The 26924-nt window shown below is 40.6% G+C and overlaps 5 protein-coding genes and 1 long non-coding RNA gene across 9 annotated transcripts in view; all 6 read left to right on the forward strand.

Annotated features, from left to right (window-relative positions):
* Positions 1-11994, forward strand: part of LOC136192221 (uncharacterized) — a 58851-nt gene extending 46857 nt beyond the window's left edge. The window contains exons 2-4 of the long non-coding RNA XR_010671112.1: positions 11480-11618; positions 11677-11703; positions 11755-11994. This is a non-coding gene — a long non-coding RNA (uncharacterized lncRNA). The remainder of the gene's footprint in view (positions 1-11479; positions 11619-11676; positions 11704-11754) is intronic.
* A 47-nt stretch (positions 11995-12041) lies between these two features.
* LOC136192203 (AP-3 complex subunit beta-1-like) lies at positions 12042-16909 on the forward strand. Of its 2 annotated transcripts, XM_065980726.1 has the most exons (27): positions 12042-12203; positions 12260-12335; positions 12388-12462; positions 12521-12616; positions 12678-12773; positions 12835-12899; positions 12952-13018; positions 13071-13457; positions 13520-13617; positions 13671-13725; positions 13783-13854; positions 13911-13973; positions 14037-14169; positions 14225-14277; positions 14330-14386; positions 14444-14554; positions 14639-14812; positions 14868-15062; positions 15111-15216; positions 15269-15561; positions 15610-15670; positions 15730-15836; positions 15891-16079; positions 16131-16173; positions 16227-16311; positions 16368-16465; positions 16518-16909. In XM_065980726.1, the coding sequence occupies exons 1-27, from the start codon at positions 12079-12081 to the stop codon at positions 16814-16816; spliced, it is 3279 nt and encodes a 1092-aa protein (XP_065836798.1). In that variant the 5' UTR covers positions 12042-12078; the 3' UTR covers positions 16817-16909. The 2 variants fall into 2 exon arrangements, with proteins under 2 accessions (XP_065836798.1, XP_065836796.1); XM_065980724.1 differs by having other exon boundaries at positions 14868-15216.
* Positions 16910-16979: 70 nt separating this feature from the next.
* LOC136192213 (E3 ubiquitin-protein ligase Mdm2-like) lies at positions 16980-18584 on the forward strand. Of its 2 annotated transcripts, none has more exons than XM_065980739.1 (5): positions 16980-17105; positions 17157-17237; positions 17301-17443; positions 17498-17751; positions 17803-18584. In XM_065980739.1, exons 1-5 carry the CDS (start codon positions 17070-17072, stop codon positions 18471-18473), a joined length of 1185 nt encoding a protein of 394 aa, XP_065836811.1. In that variant the 5' UTR covers positions 16980-17069; the 3' UTR covers positions 18474-18584. The 2 variants fall into 2 exon arrangements, with proteins under 2 accessions (XP_065836811.1, XP_065836810.1); XM_065980738.1 differs by having other exon boundaries at positions 17800-18581.
* Positions 18585-18645: 61 nt separating this feature from the next.
* Positions 18646-21290, forward strand: LOC136192205 (lamin-B1.S-like). The gene is made up of 11 exons (XM_065980728.1): positions 18646-19149; positions 19221-19380; positions 19442-19621; positions 19682-19807; positions 19856-19984; positions 20049-20140; positions 20195-20422; positions 20475-20550; positions 20597-20707; positions 20757-20876; positions 20938-21290. The coding sequence occupies exons 1-11, from the start codon at positions 18689-18691 to the stop codon at positions 21193-21195; spliced, it is 1941 nt and encodes a 646-aa protein (XP_065836800.1). The 5' UTR covers positions 18646-18688; the 3' UTR covers positions 21196-21290.
* A 132-nt stretch (positions 21291-21422) lies between these two features.
* On the forward strand, positions 21423-22849 carry LOC136192219 (diamine acetyltransferase 1-like). 2 transcript variants are annotated; one of them, XM_065980745.1, is made up of 7 exons: positions 21423-21562; positions 21612-21666; positions 21724-21789; positions 21844-21951; positions 22005-22045; positions 22099-22257; positions 22311-22849. In XM_065980745.1, exons 1-7 carry the CDS (start codon positions 21491-21493, stop codon positions 22524-22526), a joined length of 717 nt encoding a protein of 238 aa, XP_065836817.1. In that variant the 5' UTR covers positions 21423-21490; the 3' UTR covers positions 22527-22849. The 2 variants fall into 2 exon arrangements, with proteins under 2 accessions (XP_065836817.1, XP_065836818.1); XM_065980746.1 differs by having other exon boundaries at positions 21427-21562; positions 22099-22357.
* Positions 22850-22985: 136 nt separating this feature from the next.
* Positions 22986-26687, forward strand: LOC136192520 (N-alpha-acetyltransferase 35, NatC auxiliary subunit-like). The gene is made up of 27 exons (XM_065981162.1): positions 22986-23055; positions 23106-23157; positions 23207-23240; positions 23299-23413; positions 23465-23539; positions 23648-23740; positions 23790-23864; positions 23914-23983; positions 24037-24086; positions 24140-24199; positions 24257-24340; positions 24388-24496; positions 24546-24631; positions 24685-24768; positions 24828-24893; positions 24949-25052; positions 25101-25167; positions 25220-25318; positions 25369-25544; positions 25602-25681; positions 25734-25781; positions 25839-25930; positions 25986-26051; positions 26102-26212; positions 26275-26361; positions 26420-26500; positions 26555-26687. Exons 1-27 carry the CDS (start codon positions 23035-23037, stop codon positions 26612-26614), a joined length of 2145 nt encoding a protein of 714 aa, XP_065837234.1. The 5' UTR covers positions 22986-23034; the 3' UTR covers positions 26615-26687.
* Positions 26688-26924: the final 237 nt, after the last annotated feature.

Consider the following 26924-nt stretch of genomic DNA (forward strand, 5'->3'; position numbering starts at 1 on the left):
AACAGAAAAATTTTGAGTACCTTCAACAGAAAACATATTGAGTACCTTCAACAGAAAACAGAAAACATATTGAGTACAGTACCTTCAACAGAAAACATATTGAGTACGTTCAACAGAAAACATATTGAGTACGTTCAACAGAAAACATAATGAGTACCTTCAACAGAAAACAGAAAACATATTGAGTACCTACAACAGAAAACAGAAAACATATTGAGTACGTTCAACAGAAAACATATTGAATACGTTTAACAGAAAACATAATGAGTACCTTCAACAGAAAACATATTGAGTACCTTCAACAGAAAACATATTGAGTACGTTTAACAGAAAACATAATGAGTACCTTCAACAGAAAACATTGAGTACCTTCAACAGAAAACGTAATGGGTACCTTCAACAGAAAACAGAAAACATATTGAGTACGTTTAACAGAAAACATAATGAGTACCTTCAAGAGAAAACATAATGAGTACCTTCAACAGAAAACATATTGAGTACCTTCAACAGAAAACGTAATGAGTACCTTTAACAGAAAACGTATTGAGTACCTACAACAGAAAACATATTGAGTATCTTCAACAGAAAACATATTGTGTACCTTCAACAGAAAACAGAAAACATATTGAATACGTTCAACAGAAAACATATTGAATACGTTTAACAGAAAACATAATGAGTACCTTCAACAGAAAACATATTGAGTACTTTCAACAGAAAAGAGAAAACATATTGAGTACAGTACCTTCAACGGAAAAATATTGAGTACCTTCAACAGAAAACATATTGAGTACCTTCAACAGAAAACAGAAACCATATTGAGTACCTACAACAGAAGACAGAAAACATATTGAGTACGTTCAACAGAAAACATATTGAGTACCTTCAACAGAAAACTAGTTGAGTACGTTCAACAGAAAACATATTGAGTACGTTCAACAGAAAACATAATGAGTACCTTCAACAGAAAACATATTGAGTACCTTCAACAGAAAACGTAATGAGTACCTTCAACAGAAAACGTATTGAGTACATACAACAGAAAACATATTTAGTATCTTAAACAGAAAACATATTGAGTACCTTCAACAGAAAACGGAAAACATATTGAATACGTTGAACAGAAAACATATTGAATACGTTCAACAGAAAACATATTGAATACGTTTAACAGAAAACATAATGAGTACCTTCAACAGAAAACATATTGAGTACCTTCAACAGAAAACGTAATGAGTACCTTCAACAGAAAACGTAATGAGTACCTTCAACAAAAAACGTATTGAGTACCTACAACAGAAAACAGAAAACATATTGAGTACGTTGAACAGAAAACGTAATGAGTACCTTCAACAGAAAACGTAATGAGTACCTTCAACAAAAAACGTATTGAGTACCTACAACAGAAAACAGAAAACATATTGAGTACGTTCAACAGAAAACATAATGAGTACCTTCAACAGAAAACATAATGAGTATCTTCAACAGAAAACATATTGAGTACCTTCAACAGAAAACGGAAAACGTAATGAGTACCTTCAACAGAAAACAGAAAACATATTGAGTACGTTTAACAGAAAACATAATGAGTACCTTCAACAGAAAACATAATGAGTACCTTCAACAGAAAACATATTGAGTACCTTCAACAGAAAACGTAATGAGTACCTTCAACAGAAAACGTATTGAGTACATACAACAGAAAACATATTGAGTATCTTCAACAGAAAACATATTGAGTACCTTCAACAGAAAACAGAAAACATATTGAATACGTTCAACAGAAAACATATTGAATACGTTCAACAGAAAACATTTTGAATACGTTTAACAGAAAACATAATGAGTACCTTCAACAGAAAACGTATTGAGTACCTTCAACAGAAAACGTAATGAGTACCTTCAACAGAAAACGTAATGAGTACCTTCAACAAAAAACGTATTGAGTACCTACAACAGAAAACAGAAAACATATTGAGTACGTTCAACAGAAAACATATTGAATACGTTCAACAGAAAACATATTGAGTACCTTCAACAGAAAACGTAATGAGTACCTTCAACAGAAAACGTATTGAGTACCTACAACAGAAAACAGAAAACATATTGAGTACGTTCAACAGAAAACATATTGAATACGTTCAACAGAAAACAAATTGAGTACCTTCAACAGAAAACGTAATGAGTACCTTCAACAGAAAACGTATTGAGTACCTACAACAGAAAACAGAAAACATATTGAGTACGTTCAACAGAAAACATATTGAGTACCTTCAACAGAAAACATATTGAGTACCTTCAACAGAAAACAGAAAACATATTGAGTACAGTACCTTCAACAGAAAAATATTGAGTACCTTCAACAGAAAACATATTGAGTACCTTCAACAGAAAACAGAAACATATTGAGTACAGTACCTTCAACAGAATAATATTGAGTACCTTCAACAGAAAACATATTGAGTACGTTCAACAGAAAACATATTGAGTACGTTCAACAGAAAACATAATTAGTACCTTCAACAGAAAACAGAAAACATATTGAGTACCTACAACAGAAAACAGAAAACATATTGAGTACGTTCAACAGAAAACATATTGAATACGTTTAACAGAAAACATAATGAGTACCTTCAACAGAAAACATATTGAGTACCTTCAACAGAAAACGTAATGAGTACCTTCAACAGAAAACATATTGAGTATCTTCAACAGAAAACAGAAAACATGTTGAGTACGTTTAACAGAAAACATAATGAGTACCTTCAACAGAAAACATATTGAGTACGTTCAACAGAAAACAGAAAACAGATTGAGTCCTACAACAGAAAACAGAAAACATTGATTACCTACAACAGAAAAAGAAAACAGATTGAGTACACTGTACCTACAACAGAAAACAGATTGAGTACTTTCAACAGAAAACATAATGAGTACCTTCAACCGAAAACATATTGAGTACCTTCAACAGAAAACAGAAAACATATTGAGTACAGTACCTTCAACGGAAAAATATTGAGTACCTTCAACAGAAAACATATTGAGTACCTTCAACAGAAAACAGAAAACATATTGAGTACCTACAACAGAAAACAGAAAACATATTGAGTACGTTCAACAGAAAACATATTGAATACGTTTAACAGAAAACATAATGAGTACCTTCAACAGAAAACATATTGAGTACGTTCAACAGAAAACATAATGAGTACCTTCAACAGAAAACATATTGAGTACCTTCAACAGAAAACAGAAAACATGTTGAGTACGTTTAACAGAAGACATAATGAGTACCTTCAACAGAAAACATATTGAGTACGTTCAACAGAAAACAGAAAACAGATTGAGACCTACAACACAAAACAGAAAACATTGATTACCTACAACAGAAAAAGAAAACAGATTGAGTACACTGTACCTACAACAGATAACAGATTGAGTACTTTCAACAGAAAACATAATGAGTACCTTCAACAGAAAACATATTGAGTACCTTCAACAGAAAACAGAAAACATATTGAGTACAGTACCTTCAACGGAAAAATATTGAGTACCTTCAACAGAAAACATATTGAGTACCTTCAACAGAAAACAGAAAACATATTGAGTACCTACAACAGAAAACAGAAAACATATTGAGTACGTTCAACAGAAAACATATTGAGTACCTTCAACAGAAAACATATTGAGTACGTTCAACAGAAAACATAATGAGTACCTTCAACAGAAAACATAATGAGTATCTTCAACAGAAAACATATTGAGTACCTTCAACAGAAAACAGAAAACGTAATGAGTACCTTCAACAGAAAACAGAAAACATATTGAGTACGTTTAACAGAAAACATATTGAGTACCTTCAACAGAAAACATATTGAGTACCTTCAACAGAAAACAGAAAACATATTGAATACGTTCAACAGAAAACATGTTGAATACGTTTAACAGAAAACATAATGAGTACCTTCAACAGAAAACATAATGAGTACCTTCAACAGAAAACATAATGAGTACCTTCAACAGAAAACGTAATGAGTACCTTCAACCGAAAACGTAATGAGTACCTTCAACAAAAAACGTATTGAGTACCTACAACAGAAAACAGAAAACATATTGAGTACGTTCAACAGAAAACATATTGAATACGTTCAACAGAAAACATATTGAGTACCTTCAACAGAAAACGTAATGAGTACCTTCAACAGAAAACGTATTGAGTATTTACAACAGAAAACAGAAAACATATTGAGTACGTTCAACAGAAAACATATTGAGTACCTTCAACAGAAAACGTAATGAGTACCTTCAACAGAAAACGTATTGAGTACCTACAACAGAAAACAGAAAACATATTGAGTACGTTCAACAGAAAACATATTGAGTACCTTCAACAGAAAACATATTGAGTACGTTCAACAGAAAACATATTGAGTACCTTCAACAGAAAACATAATGAGTACCTTCAACAGAAAACAGAAAACATATTGAGTACCTACAACAGAAAACAGAAAACATATTGAGTACGTTCAACAGAAAACATATTGAATACGTTTAACAGAAAACATAATGAGTACCTTCAACAGAAAACATATTGAGTACCTTCAACAGAAAACGTAATGAGTACCTTCAACAGAAAACATATTGAGTACCTTCAACAGAAAACAGAAAACATATTGAATACGTTCAACAGAAAACATGTTGAATACGTTTAACAGAAAACATAATGAGTACCTTCAACAGAAAACATAATGAGTACCTTCAACAGAAAACATAATGAGTACCTTCATCAGAAAACGTAATGAGTACCTTCAACCGAAAACGTAATGAGTACCTTCAACAAAAAACGTATTGAGTACCTACAACAGAAAACAGAAAACATATTGAGTACGTTCAACAGAAAACATATTGAATACGTTCAACAGAAAACATATTGAGTACCTTCAACAGAAAACGTAATGAGTACCTTCAACAGAAAACGTATTGAGTATTTACAACAGAAAACAGAAAACATATTGAGTACGTTCAACAGAAAACATATTAAATACGTTCAACAGAAAACATATTGAGTACCTTCAACAGAAAACGTAATGAGTACCTTCAACAGAAAACGTATTGAGTACCTACAACAGAAAACAGAAAACATATTGAGTACGTTCAACAGAAAACATATTGAGTACCTTCAACAGAAAACATATTGAGTACGTTCAACAGAAAACATATTGAGTACGTTCAACAGAAAACATAATGAGTACCTTCAACAGAAAACAGAAAACATATTGAGTACCTACAACAGAAAACAGAAAACATTGATTACCTACAACAGAAAAAGAAAACAGATTGAGTACTTTCAACAGAAAACATAATGAGTACCTTCAACAGAGAACATATTGAGTACCTTCAACAGAAAACAGAAAACATATTGAGTACCTACAACAGAAAACAGAAAACATATTGAGTACGTTCAACAGAAAACATATTGAGTACCTTCAACAGAAAACATATTGAGTACGTTCAACAGAAAACATATTGAGTACGTTCAACAGAAAACATAATGAGTACCTTCAACAGAAAACATAATGAGTATCTTCAACAGAAAACATATTGAGTACCTTCAAGAGAAAACAGAAAACGTAATGAGTACCTTCAACAGAAAACAGAAAACATATTGAGTACGTTTAACAGAAAACATAATGAGTACCTTCAACAGAAAAAATAATGAGTACCTTCAACAGAAAACATATTGAGTACCTTCAACAGAAAACGTAATGAGTACCTTCAACAGAAAACAGAAAACATATTGAGTACGTTTAACAGAAAACATAATGAGTACCTTCAACAGAAAACATAATGAGTACCTTCAACAGAAAACATATTGAGTACCTTCAACAGAAAACGTAATGAGTACCTTCAACAGAAAACGTATTGAGTACCTACAACAGAAAACATATTGAGTACCTTCAACAAAAAACATATTGAGTACCTTCAACAGAAAACAGAAAACATATTGAATACGTTCAACAGAGAACATGTTGAATACGTTTAACAGAAAACATAATGAGTACCTTCAACAGAAAACGTAATGAGTACCTTCAACAAAAAACGTATTGAGTACCTACAACAGAAAACAGAAAACATATTGAGTACGTTCAACAGAAAACATATTAAATACGTTCAACAGAAAACATATTGAGTACCTTCAACAGAAAACGTAATGAGTACCTTCAACAGAAAACGTATTGAGTACCTACAACAGAAAACAGAAAACATATTGAGTACGTTCAACAGAAAACATATTGAGTACCTTCAACAGAAAACATATTGAGTACCTTCAACAGAAAACAGAAAACATATTGAGTACAGTACCTTCAACAGAAAACTATTGATTACCTTCAACAGAAAACATATTGAGTACGTTTAACAGAAAACATAATGAGTACCTTCAACAGAAAACATTGAGTACCTTCAACAGAAAACGTAATGAGTACCTTCAACAGAAAACAGAAAACATGTTGAGTACGTTTAACAGAAAACATAATGAGTACCTTCAACAGAAAACATAATGAGTACCTTCAACAGAAAATATATTGAGTACCTTCAACAGAAAACGTAATGAGTACCTTCAACAGAAAACGTATTGAGTACCTACAACAGAAAACATATTGAGTACCTTCAACCAAAAACATATTGAGTACCTTCAACAGAAAACAGAAATCATATTGAATACGTTTAACAGAAAACATAATGAGTACCTTCAACAGAAAACATAATGAGTACCTTCAACAGAAAACATATTGAGTACCTTCAACAGAAAACATATTGAGTACCTTCAACAGAAAACGTAATGAGTACCTTCAACAGAAAACGTAATGAGTACCTTCAACAAAAAACGTATTGAGTACCTTCAACAGAAAACATATTGAGTACCTTCAACAGAAAACATATTGAGTACGTTCAACAGAAAACATATTGAGTACGTTCAACAGAAAACATAATGAGTACCTTCAACAGAAAACATAATGAGTATCTTCAACAGAAAACATATTGAGTACCTTCAACAGAAAACGTAATGAGTACCTTCAACCGAAAACGTAATGAGTACGTTCAACAAAAAACGTATTGAGTACCTACAACAGAAAACAGAAAACATATTGAGTACGTTCAACAGAAAACATATTGAATACGTTCAACAGAAAACATATTGAGTACCTTCAACAGAAAACGTAATGAGTACCTACAACAGAAAACAGAAAACATATTGAATACGTTCAACAGAGAACATGTTGAATACGTTTAACAGAAAACATAATGAGTACCTTCAACAGAAAACGTAATGAGTACCTTCAACAAAAAACGTATTGAGTACCTACAACAGAAAACAGAAAACATATTGAGTACGTTCAACAGAAAACATATTAAATACGTTCAACAGAAAACATATTGAGTACCTTCAACAGAAAACGTAATGAGTACCTTCAACAGAAAACGTATTGAGTACCTACAACAGAAAACAGAAAACATATTGAGTACGTTCAACAGAAAACATATTGAGTACCTTCAACAGAAAACATATTGAGTACCTTCAACAGAAAACAGAAAACATATTGAGTACAGTACCTTCAACAGAAAAATATTGAGTACCTTCAACAGAAAACATATTGAGTACGTTTAACAGAAAACATAATGAGTACCTTCAACAGAAAACATTGAGTACCTTCAACAGAAAACGTAATGAGTACCTTCAACAGAAAACAGAAAACATGTTGAGTACGTTTAACAGAAAACATAATGAGTACCTTCAACAGAAAACATAATGAGTACCTTCAACAGAAAATATATTGAGTACCTTCAACAGAAAACGTAATGAGTACCTTCAACAGAAAACGTATTGAGTACCTACAAGAGAAAACATATTGAGTACCTTCAACCAAAAACATATTGAGTACCTTCAACAGAAAACAGAAATCATATTGAATACGTTTAACAGAAAACATAATGAGTACCTTCAACAGAAAACATAATGAGTACCTTCAACAGAAAACATATTGAGTACCTTCAACAGAAAACGTAATGAGTACCTTCAACAGAAAACGTAATGAGTACCTTCAACAAAAAACGTATTGAGTACCTTCAACAGAAAACATATTGAGTACCTTCAACAGAAAACATATTGAGTACGTTCAACAGAAAACATATTGAGTACGTTCAACAGAAAACATAATGAGTACCTTCAACAGAAAACATAATGAGTATCTTCAACAGAAAACATATTGAGTACCTTCAACAGAAAACGTAATGAGTACCTTCAACCGAAAACGTAATGAGTACCTTCAACAAAAAACGTATTGAGTACCTACAACAGAAAACAGAAAACATATTGAGTACGTTCAACAGAAAACATATTGAATACGTTCAACAGAAAACATATTGAGTACCTTCAACAGAAAACGTAATGAGTACCTTCAACAGAAAACGTATTGAGTACCTACAACAGAAAACAGAAAACATATTGACTACGTTCAACAGAAAACATAATGAGTACCTTCAACAGAAAACATATTGAGTACCTTCAACAGAAAACGTAATGACTACCTTCAACAGAAAACGTATTGAGTACCTACAACAGAAAACATATTGAGTACCTTCAACAGAAAACAGAAAACATGTTGAGTACGTTGAACAGAAAACATAATGAGTACCTTCAACAGAAAACATATTGAGTACGTTCAACAGAAAACAGAAAACAGATTGAGACCTACAACAGAAAACAGAAAACATTGAGTACCTACAACAGAAAAAGAAAACAGATTGAGTACACTGTACCTACAGCAGAAAAGAGATTGAGTACTTTCAACAGAAAACATAATGAGTACCTTCAACAGAAAACATATTGAGTACCTTCAACAGAAAACAGAAAACATATTGAGTACAGTACCTTCAACAGAAAAATATTGAGTACCTTCAACAGAAAACATATTGAGTACGTTCAACAGAAAACATATTGAGTACGTTCAACAGAAAACATATTGAGTACCTACAACAGAAAACAGAAAACATATTGAGTACGTTCAACAGAAAACATATTTGGTACGTTCAACAGAAAACATAATGAGTACCTTCAACAGAAAACATAATGAGTACCTTCAACAGAAAACATAATGAGTACCTTCAACAGAAAACGTAATGAGTACCTTCAACAGAAAACAGAAAACATGTTGAGTACGTTTAACAGAAAACATATTGAATACGTTCAACAGAAAACATAATGAGTACCTTCAACAGAAAACATAATGAGTACCTTCAACAGAAAACATATTGAGTACCTTCAACAGAAAACAGAAAACATATTGAGTACAGTACCTTCAACAGAAAAATATTGAGTACCTTCAACAGAAAACATATTGAGTACGTTCAACAGAAAACATATTGAGTACGTTCAACAGAAAACATAATGAGTACCTTCAACAGAAAACAGAAAACATATTGAGTACCTACAACAGAAAACAGAAAACATATTGAGTACGTTCAACAGAAAACATATTGAATACGTTTAACAGAAAACATAATGAGTACCTTCAACAGAAAACATATTGAGTACCTTCAACAGAAAACATATTGAGTACCTTCAACAGAAAACAGAAAACATGTTGAGTACGTTTAACAGAAAACATAATGAGTACCTTCAACAGAAAACATATTGAGTACGTTCAACAGAAAACAGAAAACAGATTGAGACCTACAACAGAAAACAGAAAACATTGAGTACCTACAACAGAAAAAGAAAACAGATTGAGTACACTGTACCTACGGCAGAAAACAGATTGAGTACTTTCAACAGAAAACATAATGAGTACCTTCAACAGAAAACATATTGAGTACCTTCAACAGAAAACATATTGAGTACGTTCAACAGAAAACAGAAAACAGATTGAGACCTACAACAGAAAACAGAAAACATTGATTACCTACAACAGAAAAAGAAAACAGATTGAGTACACTGTACCTACAACAGAAAACAGATTGAGTACTTTCAACAGAAAACATAATGAGTACCTTCAAGAGAAAACGTATTGAGTACCTTCAACAGAAAACAGAAAACATATTGAGTACAGTACCTTCAACAGAAAAATATTGAGTACCTTCAACAGAAAACATATTGAGTACGTTCAACAGAAAACATATTGAGTACGTTCAACAGAAAACATATTTAGTACCTACAACAGAAAACAGAAAACATATTGAGTACGTTCAACAGAAAACATATTTAGTACGTTCAACAGAAAACATAATGAGTACCTTCAACAGAAAACATTGAGTACCTTCAACAGAAAACGTAATGAGTACCTTCAACAGAAAACAGAAAACATGTTGAGTACGTTTAACAGATAACATAATGAGTACCTTCAACAGAAAACATAATGAGTACCTTCAACAGAAAACATATTGAGTACCTTCAACAGAAAACGTAATGAGTACCTTCAACAGAAAACATATTGAGTACCTTCAACAGAAAACAGAAAACATATTGAGTACAGTACCTTCAACAGAAAAATATTGAGTACCTTCAACAGAAAACATATTGAGTACGTTCAACAGAAAACATATTGAGTACGTTCAACAGAAAACATAATGAGTACCTTCAACAGAAAACACATTGAGTACCTACAACAGAAAACACATTGAGTACCTACAACAGAAAACACATTGAGTACCTACAACAGAAAACATATTGAGTACCTAAAAGAGAAAACATATTGAGTACCTACAACAGAAAACACATTGAGTACCTACAACAGAAAACATATTGAGTACCTAAAACAGAAAAGACATTGAGTACCTACAACAGAAAACACATTCAGTACCTTCAACAGAAAACACATTGAGTACCTACAACAGAAAACACATTCAGTACCTTCAACAGAAGACACATTCAGTACCTACAACAGAAAACACATTCAGTACCTTCAACAGAAAACACATTCAGTACCTACAACAGAAAACATATTGAGTACCTACAACAGAAAACACATTGAGTACCTACAACAGAAAACACATTGAGTACCTTCAACAGAAAACACATTCAGTACCTTCAACAGAAAACACATTCAGTACCTTCAACAGAAAACATATTGAGTACCTACAACAGAAAACACATTGAGTACCTACAACAGAAAACATGTTGAGTACCTAAAACAGAAAACATATTGAGTACCTACAACAGAAAACACATTGAGTACCTACAACAGAAAACACATTCAGTAACTTCAACAGAAAACACATTCAGTACCTACAACAGAAAACACATTGAGTAACTTCAACTTGTGCTTCCTTTGGTCAAATGTGCTCCCTTTGGTCAAATTTTGCTTGTGCTTTCTTTGGTCAAACGTATACTTCTGCATGCATCCTTTTTTTGGCTCGGATGCATATATTTAAAAATGTCTTTTGTCTATTTCTTCATTTCTTCATTTCTTTTTCTTTTTAGGTATTTGGGTGAAGTTGTGAATAGGAGGGATGAGCGATGGAAGGTGCAATTCAAAGGCTCCGGGAAAACGCCTTATTCTCGAACGGCAGACGGACGTAAAGTCCTCCGATCGAGCATCAGGGAGTTCTTATGCAGTGAGGTGAGGTGAAATATCATCATTTATACACCAGAGTAGCAAAACAGATGTTTCTCCTTAGGCAATATAGGAATTCCTACTACGCGAGGTAAATATATAAATATTATCAGTATTTAATATAGACGTTTATGGATTCAAGCTGGTGCCTGTGTGACGTCAGATACCATGATCCCCAGAGACATAAACTATACAGGGAATCCCATAGAGGAAAGGGTGACTATAGTGACTCGAATAGCCCCGTCGTTTATACGGTAAAAATGACGTCAAATCCCCCGCCGCGGTCTCCCTACATAAAATGTCTCAGATTTGGATCGTTTGAGATATTCAAAACGCGCGATCCGCTAACGGGTCGTTCGGGGCCCAGCGTCGGTCGAAAAGACATCCCAGTTTACTGTATTTATTATAGCGCGTCACGCCCTCCGAAGAATCACATGACCTCTGCACATACGTACGCATCGAAAGCATGGCAGGCGTCTCTGGGACTCCTTACTCAATGGAAGGAGGTCACAGCTCTTCCTCGTTTAGTGCCGCTACGGACGATGTCAATCGCGACATGACGGGAGGCTTTTTCTCGTCGGATCAGACAAGGCGAGCTCGCGCGAATAACCGCAGCGTCGAGACGAGACCCCAGTCGTTTGTTCTAGATTGGAAGAGCTAAAGAAGATGCTCGACGGCAACAAGGACGGCCAAAAACTCGAATCGATGAAGCGAATCATAGGAGTAAGCGGGCGAAACAGCGAAGCGAAAGCGCGGTCACGTGACGCATCTCTAGATGATCGCCAAAGGCCGAAACGTCTCCGCTCTGTTCCCGGCCGTCGTAAAGAACGTCGTGTCGAAAAATCCCGAAGTAAGAATGCGCGTACATGTACGCAAATAGATCAAATTTGGTATATTTTTTCAATTAGATCAAGAAACTCGTTTACGTTTACCTGATGCGCTATGCCGAAGAAGAACAGGATCTCGCTCTTCTCTCCATCAGCACCTTTCAGAAAGCTCTGAAGGCAGAGAGACAGAGACATATCAAAATAGCCACTTGATCGACCCGACCCGTATTACGTCTAGGATCCAAATCAATTGATTCGCGCCAGCGCTTTGCGCGTACTTTCAAGCATACGCGTTCCCGTTATTGTGCCTATTATGATGCTTGCGCTGAAGGAGGTAGGTTCATTACCCATCGGCCGACTGATCGATCGATCATGCATTCACCATCTGTGTTCAGTGTGTGACTGACATGTCTGCCTTTGTGAGAAAGACGGTGGCTCACGCAATACCAAAATTGTTTAGGTATATTGATTATATGATACACTTTGGGCTTACTTGAGCCTATCGTTACTAGCTATGATCCCGAGCAAAAAGACGCTCTGATTGAGCTCATTGAACGTCTCCTAACCGACAGGACAACGGTTTGAAAACATTTTGAATATACGTCTTTGCTTTGATTGCCTGTGCATGCAGTTGGTTGCCGGAAGTGCCGTCACTGCCTTTGAGGAGGTCTGCGGCGAGCGAATCGATCTGATACACAAGAACTATCGCAAGCTTTGCAATCTGCTCGTCGACGTCGACGAGTGGGGTCAACTGGCGATCATACAGATGCTGACGCGATACGCGAGAACTCAGTTTCTCAATCCAAATGTCGAAGATCAGGAGGTCACCGAAGCGAAATTCTACTCGTCGACGGAATCGGATTCCGATTCGGACGACGAGGACGAGGACGAAAGGGAGAAGAAGAGGAAAAGGAAAGAGGAAAAGGAAAAGAAGAAGAAGAGCATGTACGTGATGGATTCGGATCACAGGCTGCTTCTGCAGTCGACGAAGCCTTTGCTTCAAAGTCGAAACGCGGCGGTCAGCAACGCTTTTTGCTTGCCAGTCGATTATCGATTAATAAGGATTTTTGTCTCTTGCAGGTCGTTCTTGCAGTCGCTCAGCTATACTTTCACACTGCACCGGCCGCCGAGCATTCCGTCGTCATTCGACCTCTCGTTCGGTTGCTGAGAAGCCACAGGTGAAAAAAACGCGAGACGTCAGCTCTAGATTCTTATGAGGATTACCTTCTAGTGAGGTTCAGTGGGTCGTTTTGACTAACATAGCGACTGTGACGTCCGCGAGACAGGTGCAGCAACGTAGCCAAGTTCCTTAGATCGGTTTCTCTTTACTGTCGCCGTTGCAGGGTCTCTTTGAGCCCTATTTGAAGAGCTTCTTTGTAATGGGAAGTGATCCGACACACGTAAAACTACTCAAGGTTTAGAAAGGCCACATATCTTCTTCGTTTTGGTGCGAGTTCTTTCCTTCGCGCAGCTCGAAATCATGACTAATCTGGCCAACGAGACGAACATCTCGGTCGTCCTTCGAGAATTTCAGGTACTGCATCATTGCTCTGATCACCAAAACACCTATTTTTAATTCTTTTTAATTTTTAATTAGACGTACGTCACGAGCAATGACAAGGAATTCGTTGCTGCTACGATACGGGCGATTGGCCGCTGCGCTTCGAACTTGTCTGACGTGACCGATTCGTGTCTTACTGGACTTATGGGTCTGGTGTCGCACAGAGACGGTACGTCAAAGATTCGCGACTGTGGTTCCTTAGAGACGATGATTGTTATTATTAGAAACTGTTGTGGGAGAGAGCGTGGTGATCATCAAGACGTTGCTTCAGATGCAGGTGAGAAAGGAGCCTTGGTCATCATCAATAGAGTGAACGTTTTTCTCTGTAGCCTTCAGAGCACAAGGATCTCATTGTCCAGATGGCAAAGCTTACGGACAAAGTTCAAGTAAAGATACAACATCAGTTATGCATTGCATAAACTATTCATTATGATTTTCTGCAGGTTCCCATGGCCAAGGCGAGCATACTATGGCTCATGGGTGAGTACTCGGACAGAGTGCCGAAAATTGCGCCGGACGTTCTTAGGAAAATGGTGAAGTCGTTTCCGTCTGAGGTTAGGAATGATTTTCTAAGTCTCTCCTAGTCCTTGCGGTTTTAATTCCCGTAGCTATACTTACTTTTAATTAATGTTTTGCAGGAGGATATTGTCAAGTTGCAGATCTTGAATTTAGCGTCGAAGCTGTGTCTGACCAATCCGAAGCAGACGAAACTTCTATGCCATCACGTTCTAAATTTGGCTAAGTACGACACGAACTACGACATTCGCGATCGAGCCAGATTCCTTCGAACTCTTCTTTTCCCAGCAGAAAAGGTAGAAAACTCTTTTAGATAGCAAAGCGTACCGGCAGCCCCATATGTATTGCTAGAGCGTTATTAGCAAATACGCAAAGAAGATCTTGCTCGTTCGAAAGCCAGCTCCGGTATTGGAGTCGGCTTATAAGGAGAGAAATCAATGGCAGTTTGGCACCCTGTCTCATCTTATCAATAGCAGCGCCACGGGCTATCAGCCCTTGCCCGATTTTCCTCTGGAGCAGCCGGACCCAAGTGTCAGGAATGTCGAGGTACGGATAGAGTTAGATTGCTGGGACTTTGTTGACTCTTTTCTTCAGGTTGAATTGCCTTGGAAATCCGAGAAGAAAACGAAAGGGAAAGGGAAAGGGAAAGGGAAAAAGCCGGGCAAGTCTTTTCTCGAATCATTCTATTCCGAATCGACAGGTGCGCTGACACTGATCTCGGTGTGTTTCTTTTCAAGCCTTATTACATGTAGAAGAGTCGGGATCTGAAAGCGAATCGTCGAGTGGCAGCGGTAGCGAAGAATCTGACGAATCTGGATCGGGCAGCGAGGAAAGTGGATCCGAAAGCGAGGAGGAAAGCGGAAGCTGGGCCACCGAGTCCGAACCAGAGGAGGAGGAGGAAGACGAAGAAGAGGAAGAAGACGACGACGAGGAAACCGACGAAGAAGACTCCGACGATGACGAATCCGAAGAAGAGCCAGTAAAAAAGGAACCAGTCAAAGAGAAAAAGCCGAAGCCATCCGAAGTTGCTAAACCGACGAAAAAGGTAAGACGAAGATAAGACGTCTTCTTCTTTGCGACCGTTTGCGTGCAGAGCCCCGCTAAGAAAAAACCCGACACCGTTCAGCTTCTAGACTTCGGTGGCGGCGACGATGGTGCGTCCGTATATCGTCGACGATATTGACATGCACGTTTGCCTTCTTGTCATCTGTAGACGCCGGAGCTGGAGCTGCGCCGGCCCCAATAGAGGCGTCCGCTATGTTGAAACCGTCCATAGCGTCGGATCTCGATACCCTAGAAACGCCTTCTAAAGTCATCCAAGTACGATTTTTGAAGAGATAGAAATGCTTTTTATTAGCGGCGCACCTTTCTTAGCTTTCTACTCCTAGCTCCGTTCCTCGTCAATCTTTCCAATTACTTCATCGTATCACGGGAAAGAGCCTAGCGGTGTCCTACTCGTTCACGCGAAAGGAGCATTTATATTCGGATAAGATGGTCGACGTCGAATTGGTGTTCACCAATCAAGGAGACCACGCCATTCAGAATATTGCTATAGGAAATAAGGTACAGTATCTCTAGCAAGCTTGCGTTTCATACTGGTAATTTTCCTTTCAGCAACTTGAAGCAAAGATGGAGCTGCACGATTTTGGCCAAATTGGTACCAATAGTCATTTTCTTGTAGCTGTGCTTGTTTTAGTTTCTATGACTAAGATTCGTTGGCTGCTGGTGAATCGATTTCCGTCTCCATTGGCGTCAATTTTGCCGATACTTTGAATCCTGCAAAATTTGATCTGGTGTAGGTCAATATATTGATTATTTGATCACTTGCTCTTCACGCTATCTCTATTCCAGAACAAAATCGTCGAAATTTCCTGTCAAAATCGAGGCTAGAGTAGGAGAACTGATTCGTGGCATAGTCATGTCTGAGGCTATGTTTGCAAAGGAACGAGGTGATTCTTGACAAAGAGCTAGAAATGGGCCATTATAAAAAATCTTCCGTAGGCAAGCTGGCTGGAATGAATGAAACGTCGGGGCAGATTGCTCTGAATGAAGCTATTGAGCCATCTGCTCTGGTGGAACGCGTTCTGCTTGTGGCTAATATGTCAGTTGTTTCGTCGCAGTCAGAAGAAGGAAAGGTTACCGTTCGCTTTTGCGGTCAGACATCGTGCGATCGCGTCGCCGTTTTGACGTCCGTCGCCGTCGACGAAAATGGAAAGGCGAAAATTGTCATAAATTGCGAAAAGATTGTGATTGGCTCGATGCTGCTGAAGGAAATCAAAGCCGAATTGGCAAAGGCATGACGGATTTTTTTGCACGACACATAAAATTTTGGTGTGAGATTGCTTCTGTGACTTTGTCTTCGCATTTTTCGAGAATACAGTACGCTCAGGTGACCGGTCACCACCGCGTGCGTATACATACACGTATGTGGTGAGCACGCACGAACGTGCACTGGCAAGTTCTGGGCACGCCCCGACAGACTCGCCCCGACGAGCCCCGAACAACTCAACCCGCGCCTCTGAGCAGTACTGTACAACTACGTTGACCATCCGAATGGCTAGTCAGCCGTACCAACGGGGAGCCATCTACGTAAGCTATCTCTTTTCGCTCGTCTCTTCCACTTTCAGCGGCTCTTTTCAGTACCAAATATCGCGCGAATTGGGCTTTGTCCTTCAACCGACGATAGCCCAGCGAGCGTCGCTGCTTCTTTCGCTCAATCAGGCACGGTTTCACGCGCACCGTTTCAACCACGCAATAATCGACCCATTCTTTTCTCGTCAACAGCTAACGGAACACATTCGCCTCTATCTCGTCGCTCGCAACCTGATCGACGAATCCGTGCGCCCGGTCGTCGTTCGCTGTGGCGACGATCCAATCGGCAAAGTCCTCGGCGTTCGAGAATTCACACTCGTTCACGACACGCTCTGGTATCTTCTAAACACGCGCGTTGAATTCTTCCTTATACCACTGACTCTTGATAGCTCTTTGCTGCTGCCCCACTGCCGCAAAGTGACTGTCCAAAGACCCGACGCTCCCGCCGTCATCGCTGCCGTTGCCGCCGCGGCGGCGTCTCGCGCTCGAAACCGTGACATCGCTGCGACTCCGACTCCGACTCGTCCCTTCATTGTACCTCCCTCAGCGCTGCGTCCATCTGACTCGGGACCATCAGCTGCTTCTCGAAGAGAGGCGGCAAGATCGAGAGAAGAGCAATCGAGGGAATCTCGGCCGTCTATCGGTACAGAAACAGACCTGTTAATCTTTTTTTGTATTGGCTAATTTTTAGAAGAGGAGACAGCAGTTCCCGTTGCTTCTTCGACTCAAAGTTCTCTCGGCTACGACACGGGCAACGACAGCGATGCAACGATCATCTTGTCAGCCGGAGAAGAACAAAAGGAGGAAGAAAAAGAAGAGGTAGAGGAAGAAGAAGAAGAAGAAGAAGAAGAACTGGAGGAGGACGAGGCAGAGGAAGAGGAGGAGGAGGAGGAAGAGATGGAAATGTTTGACTCTCAAGAGTCTGGCATTTTTATCGAGCGTCACCAGCAATTGTCTCAAGAGGACACCGACGTGCCAGAAGTCAACGACGACAACTACATCTTTCTTGACGACATGCTAACCGAGTACGAATTCACGGAATACGAACCGGAGAGCGTATCGAGTTCAGACGGTTCATTGTACTCCGACTCTGCCGAGTCGGAATCAGAACAGATGATCAATGCTCAAGTGGGAACTGTTGATACTGACGTCAGGTCCTCAGTTGGCGTGCACAGTGCGACGGCGGCGGCGGCGGCGCGCACGTGCGTCGTCTGCTTGACGCGGCCCGTCAATGCGACAATCACCCACGGGGTTTCGGCACACTTTGTCTGCTGCATGCGCTGTGGACGACGTTTGGCAAGAAAGCGAAAGGGCTGTCCGATATGTAGAAAAACTATTGAGTCCGTTATATTGACTTATACCTAAAGTAGTCTCCCATACGGTTTTCCAAACCGTTTACTCCCTGCCCTACCTATGTTGTTGTCTTGTAGTCCAGAGTCTCTATATATATACGGCTCTGAAAAATGATTGGAGCACGTGACACACTGTGTACAATGCAGTATAATTCATTTACAACCGTATCCAAGGCTGCGCGCACGAGGGGCAGCGCACAACAAACTGGACATCCGACCAAACTGACGATGGCGACAGCGGCGACAACAGCGACAATCGGCGGCTCGACGACGCGAGACACGACGCGCGTGACCCGTCTGCACGAAAAAATCGAATTGGGTCACATTGGCGAGCGTCTGACGGCCTACATCGATCGCGTGAAAGAACTCGGCGACAAGCGTCCCCAGCTCGAAACGCTTCTCCAGACGACTCGACTGCTCGAAGAGGAAATCAGTAGTCTGAAGGAGACGTACGAAGTGGAAATCGCCGAAGCGCGACGTCTCGTCGACGAGACGGCGAACGAAAACGCGCGACTTCAACTCGAAACGAGTCGAAGTCAAAAGCTCTCGCGCGAGCTCCAGCAGCGGCTTTCCGACGAGATATCGTTGCGACGACGAGCTGAAGGCAATCGGACGCTCGTCGAACGAGCGCTCGAGCACAAGGAACACCAATTGCAGGAAGCGATACGAGATCAAGAACCGCCTAAACGGTGAGTTAGTGACGTGGCCTGCGTGCGTGCGACCACGCCCGCGATGTTTTCTCCTCTCCTCGACTGTGCAGGGCTCTCGCTATCGTGTCGAGGGAAAGAGATGAATTGGAAATGGCCTTGATCAGTTCGAAGGAGGCGCTCGAGAGAGAAGCGTTGCTCAGAGCCGAGGCGCAGAACGATTTGGAAACAAAGCGAGAGGAGTTCGGTTTCAGAGTGAAAGTACTGCAGCAGGTCAAAAAAAAAAAGATCACTGTAAAAAAGACATTTTTATACGCTTTGTGCTTCTTTTTAGGAGTTGGACACCAAAGCAGCTCGAATCGATCAACTCGAAGACCTCTTGGTTCTCAAGGAGGAGCAGTTGAATCGCGAGCATAGAGATGCATTGGACGCCGCCTTGGCTGAAGCTCGAATCAAGACCGAGGAGGAGCTGAATCGGTATCGATTTGAATCGGAGGCAATCTTGAAAACTAGGGTGAGTCCTATTAGGACAATTAGGTATTAGGTGGGGCTGGTCTAATTGAGGGTGCTATAGATTGATGAGCTTACTCTCAAGCATGAAAGTGATGTAGCTAGGTTGCATCAGATTACGGACGAAAATTTGGAGTTGACGGCTGAGGTGGAATTACTCAAAGAACGGAATAAGAGCTTTGATGAAAGGGTAGAGAAACGGTGCTGTCGACTAAAGTCTTTTATACTGCACTCTCAGGTTATTGAACTGGAGAAAACTGTCAGTTCGATTGATAGAGCATTGGAGCAAGAAAAGGTTCAGAGAAACGCCGATAATACGGAAAACGAGTTGAGAATTGAAAATTTGCGAGCTACCCTCTATCAAAAGGTATCCGTCAATTGTAGTGTGAAGGAATTTTCTCGTCCATTAATTAAAATGATGAATTTGACAGGAGACCGATTACCAAGAATTGATGGATCTTCACATTCCTCTTGATCAAGAGATCAAGAGATTGCGACGACTGATTGAAGACGAAGAGAAAAGGTAGCCAAAAATGACTCATAACATAAGAAACGCATTATGAAGATTTATATTCAGATTAGGACTCAAGATATACAACATGACTAGCCGCTCACAGCAGTCTGAAACCCGCATCGGACGACCAGCTACGGCTCCGGGAGTACTAACGGCATCGCTGCTGAAATCAGCAAGAACGGGTACAGCGTACATCGACGGAAGACAGGAGCAGAAGCAAAAGGAGCAACAGGAGCAGCAAGAGACCCTGTCATTTTGGTCTTCGCACGTCGTAGACGAGACGTCGTCGTAGTAGGAGAAATGAAGTGATTGATATATTAGCTGGACTTTCTTTTTTTTTAAGTTCAACGAACCAAATCAAGGTGTGGGATGTGGATCGACGTGGAAACTTTGTCAAACTTCTTAATACTTCAAATCAGGTAAGCCGGAATTTTAAATTTAGAATCGTTTTATTAATATTGCTAGGCCCAATCACTGGGAGGATACAATATTCGGCAGACCAGTTCAGGAAATCAACTAGTGGCCGTCTACAAATTTCCTCAACGATTCATTATGCAGCCTGGGGCTACTGTAACGGTGCGTATAAATTCCTCAGCTAGACTGTCAGGAGAGACATTGCTTGTAGATTTGGTCTGCCAAAAGTCGAGCACTGCACAATCCGCCCAGTGACTTGCTGTGGACTGATCAAGCCAGCTGGGCAACGGGATTGGGTACCAATACGACGTTGCATAACATGTATGGTCAGGTATGATGATTATATCCAATTAAGCTGGCAGCGTTTTTGCTTGAGTCTCTCCTTTTGTTAGGCTGTTGCTGGCCTCAATACGAACAGGCAGCAAAAAGACGCCGCCTTTCCCAAAATACCGGAAGCAGACTCGCGAGAACGATCGGGCATATTTCGATCATTGAAAAAGGAACACTCGGCTAATTTGCCTTTTGATATGCCGAAATCAAGGCAACGTCGCAGTCGTCAGGAAAGGACGGATGCGTCGTTTTCATCCCGCAATCATCAGGCACATTTTACTGGTAGTCGTTTTGTTCAGCATCAGTTGTCAACAAAATGATTACGTCAGAAATACAACTGTACAAAATTGCATAGATTTTACCAGTGCAGTGTGGTTGAAGTGAAACAGATACAAAAAGAGGCTCTCAAACATAATGCCACGGTAGTCTAAGGTTGTCTATGGTGTCTATGGTCTACGTAGCCTCGCGTGGCCCGCGTGGCCAGGCCCTTTTCCCATCTCCCGGATAAACCGATGGGAAAAAGCATGCATATAGATGGCAAAGGGCCTGGCCACGAGAGGCTGGTACGGAAGGGTACGGATACTTGAGTCTAACGCACGCGCGTTTCTACTGACGATGACTTCTTGCCGCTACGTGCTTAGAAAGGGAGTTCCAGAGGACGTGCCAGTTCTCTTTGCAATGATCAAAGTCTGGTAGAAGTATTTGACTCGCTTTTAGGCAGAAGTACATCTCTTAGGAACTGGCAGTAGCTCAGGGCTTCGACGAAGGAGCCGTTCGAGTGACAGAAAGCGGTCTAGTCTTTTTTTATTGCACAAAAGCCGCCTAATTGCACCCCTTCGTCGTTACAGAGCTGTTAAAGGACGGATTTTCTGACTCTAAAATGTTCAACTTGCTTATGGTAGAATGCCATCAAGGTACGTGTATAGCAGCACGCGAGACTACGATTTCTTATGGTAGTGTGGCTCTAGAATCTGGTATTACTCCTGCTGGATACGCTATATACTTCTACACGTACTCAACCTTTGAGGGGAAATCGGTTTACTTGGAAGACGTGTACATTCGCTCTGAGCATCGCAGTGAGTTGACGTCAGCTTAGCATTTCTTTCTTTCTCTTTCTACACTGCTACAGGGCAAGAACTAGGAACAGCGATTTTTGTGACCCTAAGCAAGGTCGCTGCTTTTCTGGCTAGTTTAGAAATCTATTTTTATGCCTTGCAATTTAGATTGCCGAGACGCAAAACTGCTGCAGAATTGCCTTCTCCGTTCTAGACGACAACGTGAACGCGAAGCAATTTTACAACCGTCTAGGAGTCATAACTCAGCGTGAGTGGATCGCTCAGAAACTCGACAAACATGGAATAGCCGTTTTGGCTTCAAAAACTGTAAAGCAGAACATCAGTGTGATTGTCTAAAATTATTGTCTGGTTTTTGAAAGTGGGTGTACGCTGTCCTACCTACATCACGTGACTCTTTATCTCACAATGGTCGTCAATGTCGTGAGTGTCGCTGTTTTCTCCTTTTGGAGTCTCCTGTCTGCAAATCCTTTGCCTTTGCCGTCACTACGTGCTACAGCAGACGCAAAAGGGTATCTACGTCTGCTGTACACGTTTGCAAAAGCATTGCTTTTCTTCAATGCCATGACACACACTAGCTTTGTCCTGACCAGTAGTCACGCGCCGAAAAATCCTACAATTTGGTCACTATTGAACGCATTGGATTTTGCGACTCACCTCTTTATCTCCATTTCTTCTCTATCTCCTCTATTGTGTGGTTCACATCAGGCAATGGCTCTTTGGCACGCAGCAAAAAAAGTATACAGCCCTTGGAAAAGAGTTGCAGTGGCCAACTGGCTCGATGCCCTGACCTACGTCCTATCATCGTTTCATCTTTTGTACCGGCACCCTGACAAGAGAACGACAATAGGAGCATTTTTACTAGGAACTTCGACGTATGCCATTTTAAAAGCAAACGATTTGGCATATTAGTAATAAATATCTAATCAAAATTTCGTTCAAGTACTTTCTTCTCGCTTTCGCGCTCGGTTGGGGCTTATTTTTTAATATCTCTGCGTTTCCCATAACGCCTCTGTCTTTTCCTTCCGGGTCGAATGGCGGGGGTGGAGCATTTCTTTTACGTCGGGGCATCCCGGATTCGTTAAGATGGCAGAGAGCAGCCACAAGGTCCTCTTTCGTACTCAGCCGCACTTCGTGCGACGTCGTTTTTCTCATAGGAAGCAGAGGAGTGGACCGACATCACGGATGCTTTCATTTCGGGAGCAAAAGGTGAGACCTTTCGCCTCAAAAGAATTTCAAATGAAAATATCTCGCGAAGAACTCGCCATGGGACAGCTGTTTCGATCTGAGAGGTGCAGAAAAGAGATCATTAGGAGGCTCTCACTTACAGGAGAACGTTCGTCCTTGCAGCTTTCAACTTCTCGACGCGATGAACGCGACCGAAATTATGGATCCCAAAATGGATTCGAATGTCGAGTGCAATCGAGTCAAACGCAAGGTTCTCTCGTTCAAATCTGCCGTGGAGGTGAAATCGAGCGCGTATTATTTTGGCAATTATTTGGTGAGATCTCCATAGGCCAAAGCGGTCAAAGTAGATGACTTCAGCACTGAGGAAATAATAGGAATTATGGATGAATTGTTAGCGTGTTTGGTACGGTAGTAAGGAAACGGGAACGTAGATTATTAGAACAAAAGCAGGCTGACGTATTAGTATTAGTAGACACATGAACATAAAGATTTTCTCTGACTTTTTATATAGGCAACTTGGCTTGATGGTCAGTGCTTGGCTCAGACAGTGTTTACTTGCTTGTATTTGCACGACGTGTCTCTCATTGAGGATCCTGGTCTGAAGGTTCTCAGTGTAAGTCATTTGTATGCGATTTAATGAAATATTTTCTTAGGCTTTCTGTATTGGAATCGTTCGCATAGCGGCCTACTTGAGAGACGCAATCTTTCGAGCGGCCGTTCACGAAGAAGTGCGCAGTCAAGTCTGTTCCTTTATTCATACGATGACCGAGTATCTAGGAAGATCAGCAGACAGTTGCAACCGGCTTTAATTTTCTTGAGAAGGAGATATCAGATACGAAAATACAAGGTTGCCTTAAGAGAAATTTTATTTGGCTGCTGACGTCAATATCGATTGCACAGGGATGCTTCGAGAAAGTGAAGACATACTGAGCAAGTCGATAAGAGGACAGGTAGGCACTGTTAGAAGGCAAAACAGTAACAACTGTACACCTTTGTCTTTTAGAACAGTGCCATCAAAGAAGCGACAGCTGCTGGGTCAGATACCAGTGAGATGATTCAAAAGGCAACACTCCAGCTCACGCGACGCTAAATTTCATGCTTCTAACGCGTGTCCGATTAGAATGATTTGCTTCACGCTGCACTGACGAGAACGAGATTTTGCAAAGCTCTTCTGACTGTCTGCATTCAACTGGACAAGCCATTGGTTTGGAGGAAGGATGACGAGGTTTTTTGTTGCGAATTGTTTTGTAGTGCATTGGCGTGGCGGCCGCTAAAGAGGCAACAATGGCTGCAATGAAATATCTCAAGGACATGAAGACGACAGTTACAATGGGAGCTATTCGAGACCGTAATCCGGAAGGTGATATGATATTGGAACTGAGTGTATAAGCCACTGACATTTTTCGTAGTCGTTTCTCTCGGATTTGACGTACTTGCTAACAATCGACTTCTTCCTCCTTCGCCAAGACACCCAGTCATTATGACGAGAGAAAAAGCAAGGCTCTATTTGGGGAAGTGGGGATGGAAAGAAAGATATATTACGTTCAGGGGTTTGATTATATGGACCTTGGCCTCGCCGAAATGTTGCGGGTTTATGAAGCGACGGATATGGTCACCTTGGGTGCGATTCACGTAAGGGGGACGAGGGGAAGGGCTTGTATGACTGATTCGTCTATTTTATTTTCTCTCAGATGTTTTGCAGCAAATTTTCGTGGCGAAAACCTTTTCCCACGATTCTGTCGAGATCTTATTTGATAGTAAGTGATTACTGGGGAAACACGCGCGATTGCAACTGGTGCAATTTATTCCCAGTGTCTTTTCTACGAAAAAGAAAAAGTATTTGGAAAATCAGACATGGTCACGCTGATAAGGGGATCCATGAAAGCGTTCATTAGCCCTCCGGCCATATGCTCAAAGCAAGACAATCTCTTATAGACAGTCCTGTTTCCCTCTAATTTACGCAGAAGCCGACTGGCTGCAGTTCCGCGCATTAGGACTATAACTGACGACTTTATCTACAGATGCATTCAGGTAGGCACGGCTCAAACGTCACTAGGTCTTACTGAAGCGCTTTCCTCTTTAGCCTTTACTTGAATTATTTCAAGTGCAGTTTTATCATCGTTCGAAGCATCGACAAAAGTACGCCAACATGTTTCCCGCTCTCTCTTCCCTCCAAGAAGAAGTAGGTGTAGATGCTCTGCCAAATTTTCATTCCATGTCTCGTTTTTTAAGGCCATCACTTATGATAGCGTTTTGTACGAGGAGTATCTGAAGGAGCCGGAATTCGTTCATCTTGGCTGCTTCTGCGCGTGGGTTCTTCGACTTGTCACGCTTTCTATGCTCGAGTTTGTATTGCTGGGACTGGAGAACGACTTGTATGCTGTCCACGAACTTCACTACGTTTTTTGGTGCGAGTTTTTTGACGTTTCCTCGAGATGAAACGCAATGTCAATTTATTGTCCTAGCTATGCCGATTATCTAATGGGTTGGCTCATTGGATGTTTGATTCGATCAGAAAAACTTCGAATTACCACAGAAACGCAGGGTAAGAAAGCTCTCAGACCAGGAACGCACGATTTTGGAACTTATTGCTGCAGTACTGAAGCAGTCAAAAGCTAAAGGAAAGAAAAAGAAGCAGCAGAAAAGTAAGTACTACAATTGAAAAAGAGCAGCCGCTAGATCACTTCGTCTTCATCCTTTAGAAGCGACTGAAAACGTAGGAAAAGACAAGGTCAAGGAGCAGGAGCTGCTTTTCATTCAGGCGCAACAGTGCATTTGCAAAGGATTGCTTAAAGTGAGTCTATCATCAATCTGGAGGAGAGGAGAATATTGCTACGATGATCTTGCAGGTCATCGAAGGTCTGTACATGGAGGGACACCTCAAGTTACCAGTCTTTGAGTTTGGCTCGGAAAAGGTACTGTTAATGAAGAGTGAGATCTGTATACTAGTGCGGGAATTCTTTAGCTGCGTTACGAGCACCGTTTTAAACCTCTCGAGGCAGTGACTACGCCCGGAATTTTCACGTATGAGAAGTATAGCGAAACAGCATGCCCATCGTCAATCCTTCAGTCAGAGGTCCAACTTAGCTAAAATTTTTAACACTCTATCCTCTACATACGTGTGTGCTGATCATTCAGATTCCGTGTGCAAAGCTTTTTGAAGAATCGGCTGAGCATTTCACAAGAGCAAAACTCGTCTTGGACCGTCTTCTCTCTGTAGAAGAGGTATGAGAACCCCCTCCCCTTTCGCAGCAATATACTATTAGCGTCTTCGTCCACGCAGCTCAAATCCATTATGACGGTCGTCAAAACGAATTTGATTGTGGTGAAATTATTAGCCGGAGGTCACAAGAAGGATAAGCAGGTTAGATTCAGTAACGCCAGTCCGGAGAGCATTTCCTCAGAACCTAATCTACAGGCCAATGTCACCTTTGATTTCTCCGTGCACAGGTATTATCCCATAGTAAGGGTAGCATGAATCAGACTCTTCATTAATCAGCGATTCTCATAATAACAGTAATAAAAGCAGACCATTAAGTTGCTTCTCGTTTTGTTCGTCTCTACCGTTTAGGATCATTGCTTGTTGAACCGGTTCTTGTGCCACTGCATGGGGTGAACCTTGTTCGACCTCCAGCAAATGCACCGGCACTTTCGTTTGCGATTCTTTTTTCCGTTGTTGCCTGATTCTGGCGTCGCGCAGGCGGCCGTCGAAAAAGGAGAATGCTCGGTAGGTTGCGGCTCTCGCATTTTCAATATTAGTTTCCGAACGAGGCCGATGATGCACAGGA

The sequence above is a fragment of the Oscarella lobularis genome, chromosome 10, assembly GCF_947507565.1.
Source record: "Oscarella lobularis chromosome 10, ooOscLobu1.1, whole genome shotgun sequence".
Taxonomy (NCBI): Eukaryota; Metazoa; Porifera; class Homoscleromorpha; order Homosclerophorida; family Oscarellidae; genus Oscarella; species Oscarella lobularis.

Bases quoted from the DNA above. Each gene is read 5' to 3' on its own strand.
- LOC136192203 (XM_065980724.1), top strand. From the start codon at position 12,079: ATGGCAGGCGTCTCTGGGACTCCTTACTCAATGGAAGGAGGTCACAGC. The intron at 14,170-14,224 runs GTACGTCAAAGA...TGTTATTATTAG, and splicing joins TCTGGTGTCGCACAGAGACG to AAACTGTTGTGGGAGAGAGC. The intron at 14,813-14,867 runs GTAGAAAACTCT...ATGTATTGCTAG, and splicing joins TTCTTTTCCCAGCAGAAAAG to AGCGTTATTAGCAAATACGC.
- LOC136192213 (XM_065980738.1), top strand. From the start codon at position 17,070: ATGGCTAGTCAGCCGTACCAACGGGGAGCCATCTAC. The intron at 17,106-17,156 runs GTAAGCTATCTC...GGCTCTTTTCAG, and splicing joins ACCAACGGGGAGCCATCTAC to TACCAAATATCGCGCGAATT. The intron at 17,444-17,497 runs GTATCTTCTAAA...GACTCTTGATAG, and splicing joins CTCGTTCACGACACGCTCTG to CTCTTTGCTGCTGCCCCACT.
- LOC136192205 (XM_065980728.1), top strand. From the start codon at position 18,689: ATGGCGACAGCGGCGACAACAGCGACAATCGGCGGCTCGACGACGCGA. The intron at 19,150-19,220 runs GTGAGTTAGTGA...TCGACTGTGCAG, and splicing joins GATCAAGAACCGCCTAAACG to GGCTCTCGCTATCGTGTCGA. The intron at 19,808-19,855 runs GTAGAGAAACGG...CTGCACTCTCAG, and splicing joins ATAAGAGCTTTGATGAAAGG to GTTATTGAACTGGAGAAAAC.
- LOC136192219 (XM_065980745.1), top strand. From the start codon at position 21,491: ATGACTTCTTGCCGCTACGTGCTTAGAAAGGGAGTTCCAGAGGACGTG. The intron at 21,952-22,004 runs GTGAGTTGACGT...ACACTGCTACAG, and splicing joins CATTCGCTCTGAGCATCGCA to GGCAAGAACTAGGAACAGCG. The intron at 22,258-22,310 runs GTAAAGCAGAAC...GGTTTTTGAAAG, and splicing joins CCGTTTTGGCTTCAAAAACT to TGGGTGTACGCTGTCCTACC.
- LOC136192520 (XM_065981162.1), top strand. From the start codon at position 23,035: ATGGCAGAGAGCAGCCACAAG. The intron at 23,984-24,036 runs GTTGCCTTAAGA...TCGATTGCACAG, and splicing joins ATCAGATACGAAAATACAAG to GGATGCTTCGAGAAAGTGAA. The intron at 25,931-25,985 runs GTGAGTCTATCA...ATGATCTTGCAG, and splicing joins TTTGCAAAGGATTGCTTAAA to GTCATCGAAGGTCTGTACAT.